This window comes from Kogia breviceps, chromosome 18, assembly GCF_026419965.1.
Source record: "Kogia breviceps isolate mKogBre1 chromosome 18, mKogBre1 haplotype 1, whole genome shotgun sequence".
NCBI classification, from domain to species: Eukaryota; Metazoa; Chordata; class Mammalia; order Artiodactyla; family Physeteridae; genus Kogia; species Kogia breviceps.
Genome location: NC_081327.1, coordinates 7,528,912 through 7,541,988, shown reverse-complemented (window position 1 = coordinate 7,541,988; position 13,077 = coordinate 7,528,912). Strand labels below are relative to the sequence as shown.

Genomic DNA, 13,077 nt, shown 5'->3' with positions numbered 1-13,077 from the left:
TGTGTCTCTGTGTCTACCTGCCTCTCTCTCTCTCTCTCTCTCTGGCCCTCGGCGTCTTCATTTTCTACACCTTTCATGCTTTCTCCGCATCTGTCCTCTGGGATTCTGTGTGCCTCTCTGTGTATCTATCTCTCCTATTTGTAGACTTTCCCTATCTTTTCCTTTGTCTTTCTGTATCTGTTTCTTAGTCTTTTTCTTTGCGTATCCCTGTGTCTTTCCTGTCTTCTTTCTCTCCTCTATCGCTCTCTGTCCTTCTCTCCATGTCCCTCTTTCCCTCTCCCTTTCATTTCTCTTCCTCTGTCTCTGTCTCTCCATCCCTCTCTTCTTTCTCTCTTCCTCTCTCCTCCCTTCCCACTTACCTGCGCTCACCGTAATTGCCTCTAAAAACTGCTCTCTCCACGAATGGGTTCCAATCACCAAAGCCAAGTTCGTTTTCTTGATGAGTTTATCCACTGTGTTCTGGGGATGAGAGGGTGGGGAGAGACCATGGCCCATGATCACCCCAGGGCAGCTCCGTGAGGGATACTGGGGATGCGGGCTCACACCCCAGGCTCAGGGGTCCTCAGCCTTCCATATCCCAGTTCTAGCAAGAAGGGACAAGGGAAGCGTGTGCTGTCCGTGGTGCTAACGGAGGGACACAGAACGGTGGCCTGCCCTTCCCTTGTGACCCTCATGGTTGATCCCCTCCTGGACTCTCACCAAGGAAATGACCCAGGCAAGACTCCAGGAACGTGAGGTCCCAGAAAATCACCTTAAAATCATACGACTCCTCAATGATGACCTCCAGTCGACAGTTTTCCCCAAGAACCGGCTTGCCCATTTCTGCGATTCTCCGAGCCTCTTCCTCCTCGGCTGTCAGTTTCCTGTCCCCGTCCCCTGCAGCATGAGGGATGGGAGTTAGACTCCAAGGAGACCTACCTACCTGGGCCTGTGATGCCTTTACTACCTGTTCCCACTGAGAAAGAAAACCCTGTCTGCTCTTCTGTGGGACGCCTCCTTGGTGAGGCTTCCCCACCCTGCCCCCGCCTCCCATCTGACCACCACCTTCCCCCGCCTGAGAGCCAGCTCCCATGGGCTGGTCCACGAAGTTCAGTTGGGGGGCTCTGAGGTTCATGTGGTGGGGGCTGTGTGACCTTGGACAATACCTTAGTCTCTCTGTACCTCAGAGTTCATATCTGTAAAATGGGCACAATTACAGTACCTACCTCATAGGGTGGTTTCCTATTAACTCCTAGTTAAGGGAGTTAATTCATGTGAAGTGCTTAGAAGAGTGCCTGGCACACAATAACCAAAAACGTTACTTTATTATTATCACCACTATCACCACCCTGTGGAAGAGGCCTGGTCTTTATATCCAAGCTCTGAAAACATCCTAGAGTGTGTCTGAGGTGGTGAGAGAGAGAGGGGGAGTCCCGATTTTGGGACAAATCTTGGACCCAGAATCATCTACAGTTGGCTCTGGGCTCATTGACCTCCCCAAAGTATGCTGATCCTTTGCTCCAAGCCCAGCACCAACCCAATCCTAACTCTCAGAAGAAAGCCACCCGCCAACCAGGAACCGTCTCAGAAAACTATGCCTGAGTGAGGAACGACTTTTGTTGTGTTAAGCTACTGGGATTTAGGGGCCTATTTGTTATAGTAGCTCGTATTACTTACCTTGACTGATATAATCTTCAGTCTATCCTTAATCTTAACCCCAAACCCCAATTCTGATCTCAGCTCCAAAACTACTCTGTCACTATCTCCGAGCCCCCGACCCTAGTTCCACCCTCACCCCAATCTCTGACCTTGGCCCCAACTCTACCCTCCAATTCCTCAAACTCACCTCAAATTCCAACCTTAGCTTTGACCTAAATCTGACCCCAGTTCTAATCAGATCCCACCACGAACCCAGAAGCCAATCTCCATCTTAATTCTAGCTTTGACCCAGTTCCTAATACTGAGCGCAAATCCCACCTCAACCCAGTCCTAATCAACCTCAAACCTGATTCCCGCTGACCCACCACAAACCCAGACTGGATCCTATGACTTACTCCCTCCGCCACACCAGCTTAACTACAACCAAACCATGATCATGGCCTGTAAACTGCTGTCACCCCCAATTCACGCTGGTTCCGCCAAATTTATCTCACCTGCAACCTGCCTCAAACCTGACCTCGAGGGGAGCTTGAGGCCCTGACCCACCCCCAAGACCCTCCCTCCAGTGCCCCCCACCAAAGTCTGGAAGTAACTCCACTCACCTTGATTGAGTAGCAGAGCTGGGGAGAGACAGAGACAGGGAGAAGGTGAGATCTTCCCTGGGAAGCTCAGATCCACGAGCTTGAAGGATTGCCCACAGCTGAGCCTCCAAGGGTCCCCCCACCCTGGACCCCTTGCCTCTCCCACAGTCCACTCATCACCCCTCACCTGAAATGCCTCGCTTAAGCCACTGTGGCTGGCCCAGCTCGATGAAGAAATTATCCTTTTTCTCATATTCCTCATCATCCACTATCTTCACCTGAAGAGTTTTCCTGAGCAGAGAGGGAGAGCCCGCAGCATAAGACTCCCTCCCCCTGACTCGCCAATAACTCGCCCATTAGCCACCCAGTTTCTTGAGCACTCGCTCCATCTCAGGCTCTGGAATCTCATTCAATGTTCGCAACAACCGCTGCGGGGAAGCCTCTCTTATTATCCCCATTTGACAGAGACAAGCTCAGAAGCATCTGACGAAGCTGAGTTTGTATTAAGTATCAAGCTGAGCGATCCCGATAAAACCTAGGTTAGATTCGGTGCTTCCTCTGCTGAGAACATTCACCTGGCTCCCGTCTCACCCAGAATAAGAGCCAAAGACCCAAAAATGGCCCACAAGAACCCCTGCCATCTGGCCCTTGTTCCCTTTCTGGCCTCCCAGCCCTCTCGCCCTCGCTCACTCCCTCCAGCAACGCTGGCCTCCTCGCTGTTCCTTGAACCTACCAGGGCTGCTTGTGCCTCAGGGCCTTTGCACCGGCTGTTCACTCCACCTAGAACACGGTTTCCCCATGCTCGCTCCCTCAGCTCCTCCAGTTCTCTGTTCAAACTTTACCTTCTTTCTCAATGAGACCCACTCCCACCGCCTTCTTTAATATTGAAATCCATCCCTACCCCTACCCCAGCACGCTTGGCCCCCTTCCCCTGCTCTATGTCTTCCTTGTTCCAGATCATCTTCTAACACACCGTCTAATGCGTTTATTTTGTTTATTGCTTGCCATTTGCCTCTTCACATTAAAATGTAAGTTCCACCAGGGCAGTGATCTTTGTTCATTTATGTGCTTTGCTGTATCCCCAACGCCTAGAACAGTGCCTGGCATAGAGTGTGCCCTCCATAAACAGCTGTTCACTCAAAATTTTCAGTCCGGGAGACCCTTGGCTTCCTGCTCCCTGTCCTGACCACATTCGGAGGTGTAACAGAGGGCTAACTGATTTTCTCAGCATCCCCGCTGCCATGGTAACCAGGACGGTGGGCGGGGAGAAACAGCCAAAAGTTATCCATCCCCTGCAGTCATACAACCGACCCCCCGCTCTATTACGAAGACCCACAACCCCCCAAAGCCCACAGCTCTGCCACTAGCAGCTCTTTCGGCTGTAGGAACCACAGGGCCTGGCCCCAGAACCCAGAAACACAAACACCCAGCCCACACAGTCACCCAGCAGAGGAAGCATAGCCAATCACACCGCCCACGCCCACGCCCCCACACCGTCATATCCCGCAGCCATTCCCTATGCAGTGGCAAAAATCACACGGACCAGATGCCGGCTAGCACGACACCCCCTCCACAGCCTGGGCGACATCACCAGCGTGTAAGACCCCTTCTGTGGCTCCGCGTAGATTCTCCTTCCTTACACCTCAGGCTTTATGCCTCTTGGTGTCTGTTTATTCCCTTCGGCGTCTCTCTCTGCATCACAGTCTCTCAACCTTCTTTGGTCTCTCTGCTGCCCATCTATCAGCCTCTCTGTGTGTCTCTCTCTCCATCTCTCTGACCTTCTCTGTCTCAGTCTCTCCCCAGCTCTCTGCCTTTCTCTCTGTGTCCTCCTCTCCCCATCTCCGTCTGTCAGTGTCGGAGAGACTGAATGGAACAGAATGGAATAGCCAAAGTCAACACAATCCAAGCAAAGGGGTCTCAATCAACAGACCTATCTCAACACACAAACGCACAGGACACAGCGACACGCATACAAAGACAGACGCACAAAAGACGGTCACGTGGAGACATACGCCTACTTCCACCTTCACCCACTCCCAGTCTCAAGATATTTAAAACTTTCTGTGGGTGGAAAAAACGGGTGCCCCCCACCTCAGGAGTGGGCTGGGAGCTGTCCGCGGTGCTGAAACACCAGAGCGAGGAGGGGGTCTCCTGACACGCACAGACAGCTATTGACACGTTGACACACTGACAGGGTGATACACACACACACACCTCCGACGCTCACTCTCTCGCAGACACGCCGTGATCCACTGACACGCAGTGACTGACACGCGGTGACGCATGCGCCAACTGGCGCCCAGACAAGTGTGGCCTCACCGGACCCAAAAGGAGGAGAAACCCAACTAGCAAGGGACAGCAAGAGGGACTCGAGCTAGACAAGGGCAGGACTTCCTGAGATCAAAGGAAGCAGCCTTAGGAGTATGGGATTAACGGATACACACCATTATATATAACATAGGTAAACAACAAGGATTTACTGTCTAGCACAAGGAGCTATATTCAGTATCCTGTAATAATCTATAATGGAAAAGAATCTGAGAAAGAATATATATACATATACCTGAATCACTTAGCTGTACACCTGAAACTAACACAATATCATAAATCAACTATAGTTCAAATAAAAACGAATTAATTATTTTTTAAAAAGGAGACAGCCTTCCTCCCCAGCCTGACAGTTTGTCATTCTCACGCCTGCCCTCCTTGTTTCCTGGGAACTCCACTCTGATTTCAGACTCAGTCTCTTTCTTATCCTGTCTCCCATCTTCTCTTGCTGACCCAAACTCTTTTCTCTCTGTGGCATCAGGAGGACCTTTCCTTCCCTGAGTCCCACTGAGCTCCTCTCAGTGAGAAGAATGTCTCTCTTGATCTCCCCTGCATCTCTCTTCCTTCTTAGTCTCCCTCCATCTCAGTCTCCCAATCCCGTTTTCCCTCTCTTGATGGGCCTCTGTCACTTAGTTTCTGGCTTCCTTGGTATCCATCTCTAAGTTTGTGTCTTTCTGTCTCCCTCGTGCTCTCTCTCTTTTCCCTGTTTCTCTCTCTGACTCTCCCTTACTCTGGCTCTGTCTCTCTTTCGCTAGGTCTCTTCTGTCTCTGGGTGCCTCTCTCTCTCTCTCTCTCTCTCTCTCTCTCTCTCTCTCTCTCTCTCTCTCTCTCTCTCTCTCGCATATCTCCCCACCACCCCATCTCTGGGTGTCTCTCTTCCATCTCTGTGTTGATCCTGCCTGGGGCCAACCCTCCAGCCCAGCTTCTTGGAAGCATCTCTAATTAGCGCCTACCCGTCAGAGGAAGGATGTGTTTCCCTAAACGCTAATCAGCCTCCTGTTTTCCGTCTCCTGAAGCCACAGCTGGACGCTTGGGTGGGGGTGGGGGACAGAGGGTGTCCCAGCCTGGGGGAGCCATGCGGGGGAGGCGAGGGCCTGTGGGTTTGTGGCGGCAGGCGAGAAGTTGGTTGGAAGCGATAGACTACGAGGAGGACTGGAACTAGTCGAAAGATAACGTCCTCCATCCCCTCGGCCTCTTGGGTGTGAGACGTGGGGCCTGGAAGGGTGCCCTCAGCCCCCAACCTAAGTTCTCAACCCAAGTCAGACAGAGAGAGAGAGATGGAAAGGTATGGAGAGTTCGTGACTGAAATACAACCCGGGTCAGAGAGCTAGCTAGATACTGGGGACAGAGATCTAGAGATGAACAGAAACCCAGGGGCGGGGGTGGCAGGAGCAAGAGACGCAGAGACGCAAACGGAGAGATGGAGAGATAGAGCAGTGAGAAGCTGAGCGGGAGGCCCAGCCACAGAAGCTGGGAGGCGGGAGGGAAGGGGAGCGCGGTGGGGCCTCCGCCAGGTGGGAGGTGCGTGGGCGGCAGGAGGAGAGAGACAGACTGGCGTGCGGGGGCGGAAGGGGGCGGGGGCGGAAGGGAGCCGGCAAAGGAGGGGAGGCACCTTCTGCATCCCAGGCGGGGGGGGGGGGGGGTGGTGAGGGTGAGGGGGATGTGAGGCTGCAGGCACACATGCGGGGGACTCGGGCATCTGTGTAAGGGTGGCCGGGTGTCTGGACGTGAGAACAGCCCTGACTCTGTGTCTTTGGCTTCGTGTGTCCGTATGTGCCGGTGTGCGTGTTCGTTGTGTCTGTGTGTCTACAGGCGTATTCCTGTGTATCCAGCTCACCTCCCGAGATTCCACCCCACCCTCCCAAATCCCAGCCCTCCAGTTTCCCGTGCCTCTTCCTAGGCCCCCATATTCCTACTCGGCCTCTTCCCACAGCCTCTCCCACATTCCTCTTAGGTCTCCTGCTATTGCCCCAGGTTCTTCCGCCTACCCAATAGCTTCACCCCTTCCCCCATCCACCTCCTCAGTCTCCGCCCCATCACCTTAGACCCCGCCCTCTTCCGCTGTCCTCGTCCTCTTCCCTGAGTCCCTACCTAGACCCCACTCGCCCTCCATTTCCACAGACACCTTCCCACCTCGAAAGGAACCTCAGGCCACACTCTTCCATTCTACAAATTACGCCTTCCCCATTCCTCTCCCCAGGCCCCATCCTATTTCCTCTCCTCTCTCCTCACTTGGCCTTTCTTCCCGGTGTCCCACTCTCCTCTCCCCAAACCGGCCCAGTTCTCCAAAGCCCCGCCCACATCCCGTCCCGACATCTTGGCCACGCCCCGTCACTCCAGTCTCCTCCCTCCTCTCCCCAGTCTCACCTCTTCCCTGGACCCTTGCCCCACTTCCCCTGACCTCTCCGTTTCAAGAGCAAGGCTCCATCAGTGCCCCACCCCTTTCCAAGACCACGCCTCTCCGAGGTCCACCCACTTCTCGACCTCGCCCATCCAGGCCCCGCCCCTCCCGGGCACAGTCCCGTCCTGGTCCCGCCCCTCTCGCCGGCCGCGCTCGGTCTGCCCCGGCCCGCGGACTGCCCGACAGGCGCGCTCACATGGTCTCGTCGTCGCCGAACTCGAGCTCGCCGCACGCGTCCTCGTAGTGCACGCCGCCGCCGCGCGCCGTCCCGTCCACTGTGCGGTAGGGGAGGCGCACGGTGCCGCGCGCGCCCGAGCTGCGCACGACGCGCACGTCCACGGTGCCCATGCACTCGCTCACGTGCAGCAGGCGGTCCTGGAAGGAGAAGATGCCCGCGTGGTCGTCGTCCAGGATGGTGACGGTGGCCAGCAGCGGCGCCACCAGCCGCCCCTTGGGCCGCCCGCCGCCGTCGGGCTCGAACATGCCCTGCGCGTCGCCCACGCGTAGGTTCAGCAGCCGCACGAAGAAGTGCTCGTCCTCCTCGAAGATGTCGTCGTCGATGATGCCGATACGCAGCTCCTTCTGTGTCTCGCCCGGCTTGAACACCAGCGTGCCCTCGCTGCGGTGGAGGAGAGGGGAAAGAAAGGGGTGACGGTCGCTCAAAGGCTGTGGGGGAGGTGGGAGGAGTCAGGGTGAGCCTCCTAGAGGAGGGGGCCGCACCACGGAAGAACTTACAAATATAATGGTGGACGGGCATTAAACAAGTAATACTGAGGGTGAATGAGGGTGGGTTTCTCCGGGGCAGGAGATGCGGAGGGAGAACAAGACAGAGTTGGCCCCTCCTAACATTATCATCATCTGATGAAGGTCAGATCAGGGCAGGCTTCATGGGAGAAGATTTAGTGGGCAGGAGAGCTCCAGGCAGAGGGAACAGCACATGCAAAGTCCCAGGGTGGAGAGGGAGCCTGGAGTGGTCCACAGCCATGCTTCTCCAACCTCCACGTGCACACGAATTCCCTGGGGCATCTTGTTAAAATGCAGATTCTGGTTCAGTAGCGCCTGGGTTTCAAGACTCTGCAGTTTTAGCTAGCGCCCAAGGGATGTGAATGGTTCTGGTACATGGACCACACTTTCAGTAGCAGGGACATAGGGCCCAGAACTGACCTTGCCATGCTTCTCATAAAAACCATTCTGTGCTCCCAGGTATCCCCAAGAGAAAGTCCACACTCTTTAACTTGGCATCACTCAGTCATTCAACATACACTCCCAGAGTAACTGCTGGGCAATGCTGGGAACACGGGAACAGCCCCAGGGCAGAGCCATATCACAGTGACAATTACACATCTAGGGATTTAATTACAGTTCATGCATCCAACAAACATGTATTGTGCATCTGCTGTGTGCGAGGCACTGTTCTTAGTATTGGGGAACCAGCAGCAAACCAGATCAGAGAAAAATCCTTGCCCTGGTGGAGCTTCCGTTCCAGTGCAGGAGACGAGTAATAAAACATATAATGTCAGGTGGTGATGATGCTCTGGAGAGAATGGAGGAAAGAGGGTAGAGAGTGAGGAGAAGGGGCTGTGTTAGAGTGGTCAGGGAAAGCTTTTCTGAGGAGGTGACATCTGAGCAGAGCCTGAGGGAGGGAGCCATGTGGAGGATATGTGGGGAAGAGTATTCCTGTAAAGGGAACAGCCAGTGCAAATGTCCTGAGGCAGGAGTGAGCCTGGAGTGTTTGAAGAACACCAGGGAGGCCAGTGTGGCTGCATCTGAGGGCGCAGGGGGAACAGCGGCAGATGTCATGGGGCCTTGGTGGACCACGGTGAGGACTTTGGCCGTTACTCCAAGTGAGATGGGAACCACGGGAGGCCTCCAAGCAGAGGAGGGACGTGAACTGGCTTAGGTTTAAAAGAGTGTCAGTTGTGTAACTCTCTAAAGCACATGCAAGATGTTCTATTATGGGGTGGGGGAGGGAATGAGGCAGGGCCTGAGTCAGGGTGAAACTTTGAGGGAACAGAGAATGAGCGGGCTCCTCCTGGCAGGGCTGCAGACATCACAATGACTCTGGGATGTTAACAGATGTCAAAAATCTATACTATCCCCCCTATCCCTCTGTGGGAGGGGCAGAGGGACCCCAGGATTCTGGCAGAAGTAGAACTGGATGACAAGATCTGGATGGAGGGAACCAGGCCTCCCTGTTGGGGCAGCCGTCAGCCTAGGGGCGCTATCCATGGTGGCTAAGGCACCCAGCTGGGTGGGGCCCACCTGTGCCAGCTGTGTGATCTCCAGGCAGTTAGGATTCTGCAGCCCTCTGAGCCTCGGTTTCCTCATCTGTAAAATGGAGGTAATAACCCTGTCTACCTCATGGTAGTGTTATAAGGATTGAGTTAATACAGGGGAAACACTCAACAAAAGTTAGCTAGCGATATTTGCACTAGCTAACTAGTGAATCCTAAAGTAATGGCGTGTTAGAAGTGGAAACCTAAGGGATGGTAGAATGTTGGGCTTTCAGCGCCATCTTTACGAAATGGTTAACCTGGACGTCACCAGTAATGGGACCCGTGGGCATCATGTGCCTCCCAGCACCATGCACCGAGGAGGGCACAGCATCACCTCCATGGAGTCCTGCCAAAGTGCATCACCTGAATCTAATCATGAGCAAATAGTAGATGAACCCGAATTGAGGCTTGTTCTAGTAAGTGGTCTAACGTCTTCAAAAGTGTCGGGGTCATGAAAGTCATGGAAAGGCTGAGGGATTGATCCAGACTGAAGAAGGTGTAAGAGACATGACGACCAAATGCACCATGTGGTTCCAGATTGGATGGGAAGAGAGGGAGTGAAGACACAGCCAGGAAGAGTGAGATAGGGACAACCGGGGAAATGCAAACTGTAGATTGGATCATAGTATTGATTCAGTATCAAATGTCCTAAGTGTGATCGTCGTATTGTGATGATGGAGGAGAATATCTTTATTCTTAGCAGATGCACACTTACGTTTATGGGTGCATGGCCCTGCTGCCTGCAACTCAATCTAATAAAGTGCCACAGTTATTAATAGTATTATATATCTTTCGAAAACAAACTTATGGTTACCAAAGGGGAAAGGTGGGGGGGGAGGATAAATTAGGAGCTTGGGATTAATATACACTACTATAGATAAAATAGATAATCAACAAGGACCTACTGTATAGCACAGGGAACTCAATATTCTGTCATCACCTATATAGGAAAAGAATCTGAAAAAGAATGGATATATGTATATGTGTAACTGAATCACTTTGCTGTACACCCAAAACTAACACAACATTGTAAATCAACTATACTCCAATATAAAATAAAAATTACAAAATCGAGTAGCATCTCAAAAACCATATTATTATATATTAAAGAGAGAGATTGAATGCGCACAGGACAAAATAGGAACAATTGGTGAACCTGGGTGGAGGTTACATGAGGGCTCGCCAGACTATATTTGCAGCCCTTCTGTAGGTGTGAAATTTTTCAAAATAAAAAGTTGGGGAGAATCCGCCTGCCAATGCAGGGGACACGGGTTTGAGCCCTGGTCCGGGAAGATCCCACGTACCGCGGAGCAGCTAAGCCCGTGCTCTACAACAAGAGAAGCCACCGCAACGAGAAGCCCGCACACCGCAATGAAGAGTAGCCCCCGCTCGCCGCAACTAGAGAAAGCCCGCGCACGGCAACGAAGACCCAATGCAGCCAATAAATAAATAAATGAAGAAAAAAGAAAGTTGGGGAGAAAAAGAACATGGGGATTTTAGAAACCAGAATCATAGAAGGCCAGGTTCACAGGACTCATATTCCAATACTGGGTGCCCAAACTCTGAGAAAATGAAAATCTTAGAAGCATCAGATCAGAGACTGGTTGGGGTACAGATTCGAATATCAAAACGTGGGAAACCTGGAATCTTAGAATTTTAGACCCTTAGCATGTTAGCATTATAGGGGCTTAAATCTCAAGAGTCTTGGAAGAGCTGTGCAGTTTGGGGGCCTCAGAGATCATTATTAATTTGGAGAAACTAAGACCCCACAGGACCACCATAGCCTAGTGATACCTGTGGGCAAATTAGAAAACGGCTCCCCGTCCTCAAGACACTATCTCCACGAATCTGGAAATTGTCACAATAGACCTAGAAATCTACAATGTCCACTATATGAACAGCGCTTTCTTAGATGTGCTGCTCTTGTTCAGTGCACAACCTCAACAACTGTACGTGACAGCCCTGTCCGCCCAGACTGAGGCAGGAACTTACACAAGGAACAGGGGGGTAGGGCTAAGCTTGGACTGGAGCCCAGGTGTCCTCCCTCCCAGTCCTGGACCTAAGCTGCCTTGATGAGCGATGCCAGGCCTATGAATATCAACTGCGTTGGGAGAACAGGGATGGGTAGGAAGGTGTCAACTCTTCCTGGCTCTTTGGTTCCACCACTGAACAGCATTTACTCCTTCACTTCAAGCATCTCCTTCATGACGTCATTGGCAGGTGAGAAGGCAGCCTCTGATGCCAGCAGGTGACACGTGTACTCACTTCCTTCTGCAAAGGCTTGGGGCGTTGATGGGGGCAATGCAGACCCAGAGGTGTGGGTAGGAGGGGGACGGTGGATAGACTGAGTCACAGCAAGCCCCCAAATAGTGAATACCTTTTCTTCCGTCGAAGGAGGCTGGAGATGTAGGATGGGCAGGGAGGATGAAGGAAGGAGGTCATGGGTGGCCAAAGGGACCCCAGGCTACAGGACGATGGAACAAAGATCCGTGAACAGCTGTGCTCCACTCAGGGAAGGCTGCGGGGGGGGCAGGGTCGGAGAGGAGGGTGAGGATGAGCAGACTGAACGATCCTGGACTGACTGAGGTGGCGGGAAAGACCTACAAATGTCCAAAGCAGTGGAAAGATATGCAGATAACGCCGGGGCAGAGGGGAGCCCGGGCTACCAAAGGTCTTTGCTGAGGCACAGTGGTGGAACTAAAGATCTGTGAAACAGGGACCTCAATCCCAGAAAGAGAAGAGTTCGCAGACGAGGGGCTGGCAGCTGCCTGGTGACAGAACCGAAGATCTGTGAACAGTTCAGCTTCAACTTAGCAGGTGGAAACCATGAAAAGCTCAGCCATCAACACTCCCTCCCGCATTCTGCTTTATTTTTCTTCACTGTTCTTACCACTCCCTGATATTTTAATGTATTGAATGTATACTTTCTAATGGCCTGTCTTTCCCATGAGAATGTCAGCTGCACTGGGGCAGGGATTTTTACGTCTTTCGTTTACTGCTGGTCTCCATTGCCCAGATTTGTTTCTGGCACATAGAAGACACACAATAAATGCTATTATTATAGGAAACCATGGGAGACTTGCACATCAGTTAACATAACAAAACATACTGTAAACCTATAATTCTTGAAAGAGTGTGGTATGGACAGAACTACAAATACACAAAGAATTTTGTGGTCCCATGAGAACACAGAAGTTATCTATCTTCTTTACTGTTCTCTGTCGAGCCCCTTAAAAAAGCATCTGTCAGATGGATAAACAACAAGGTCTTACTGTATAGCACAGGGAACTATATTCAATACCCTGTGATAAGCCATAATGGAAAAGAATATGAACAAGAATATATATGTATATATAACTGAGTCACTTTGCTGTACAGCAGAAATTAACACAACACTGCAAATCAACTATACTTCAATAAAAATTTTTTAAAAAGCATCTGGCACCTAGTAGGCGTGCAGTAGGAGTTGCTGAACAAGATCACAGCTCTGCTCAAAGAGGGGTGAGGAGAGGGACTGGGGCAGTGAGACACTGGAGGGTGCAAAGAGTGGGTAGCTTTATGGTGGAACCAAAGACCCAAAGACAATTTGGACACTGTCTGTCCTCTTATCCCACTTCATTTTCCCCCATCACCTGATGTTTTTATATGTTTCATAGTTTATAACCTGATTGCAACTTGAGGGTAGGGACCTTAGCTGTCTTGTTCACCGGGGTATACACCTGGCATATAGTAGGTGCTCAATAAACATTTTTACTTTAATAATGGTGTGTGGGAGGGTACTTGTTCTACCAGGTATGATACACATCATGGAGCTATAATAATGAACACAGTGGAGTGTCAAGCGCAGGAATGC

At 51.9% G+C, this 13,077-nt stretch overlaps 1 protein-coding gene across 2 annotated transcripts in view; it reads right to left on the bottom strand.

Annotated features, from left to right (window-relative positions):
• The window catches only part of SLC8A2 (solute carrier family 8 member A2), a 35,788-nt gene that overhangs the window by 11,825 nt on the left and 10,886 nt on the right, over positions 1 to 13,077 (bottom strand). For both annotated transcript variants that reach the window (XM_067020405.1, XM_059045743.2), the window contains exons 4-8: positions 7,145 to 7,567; positions 2,407 to 2,510; positions 2,241 to 2,258; positions 752 to 876; positions 360 to 459 (exon numbers count right to left, since the gene is read on the bottom strand). In XM_067020405.1, coding sequence (XP_066876506.1) covers positions 360 to 459; positions 752 to 876; positions 2,241 to 2,258; positions 2,407 to 2,510; positions 7,145 to 7,567 — 770 coding nt within the window. The remainder of the gene's footprint in view (positions 1 to 359; positions 460 to 751; positions 877 to 2,240; positions 2,259 to 2,406; positions 2,511 to 7,144; positions 7,568 to 13,077) is intronic.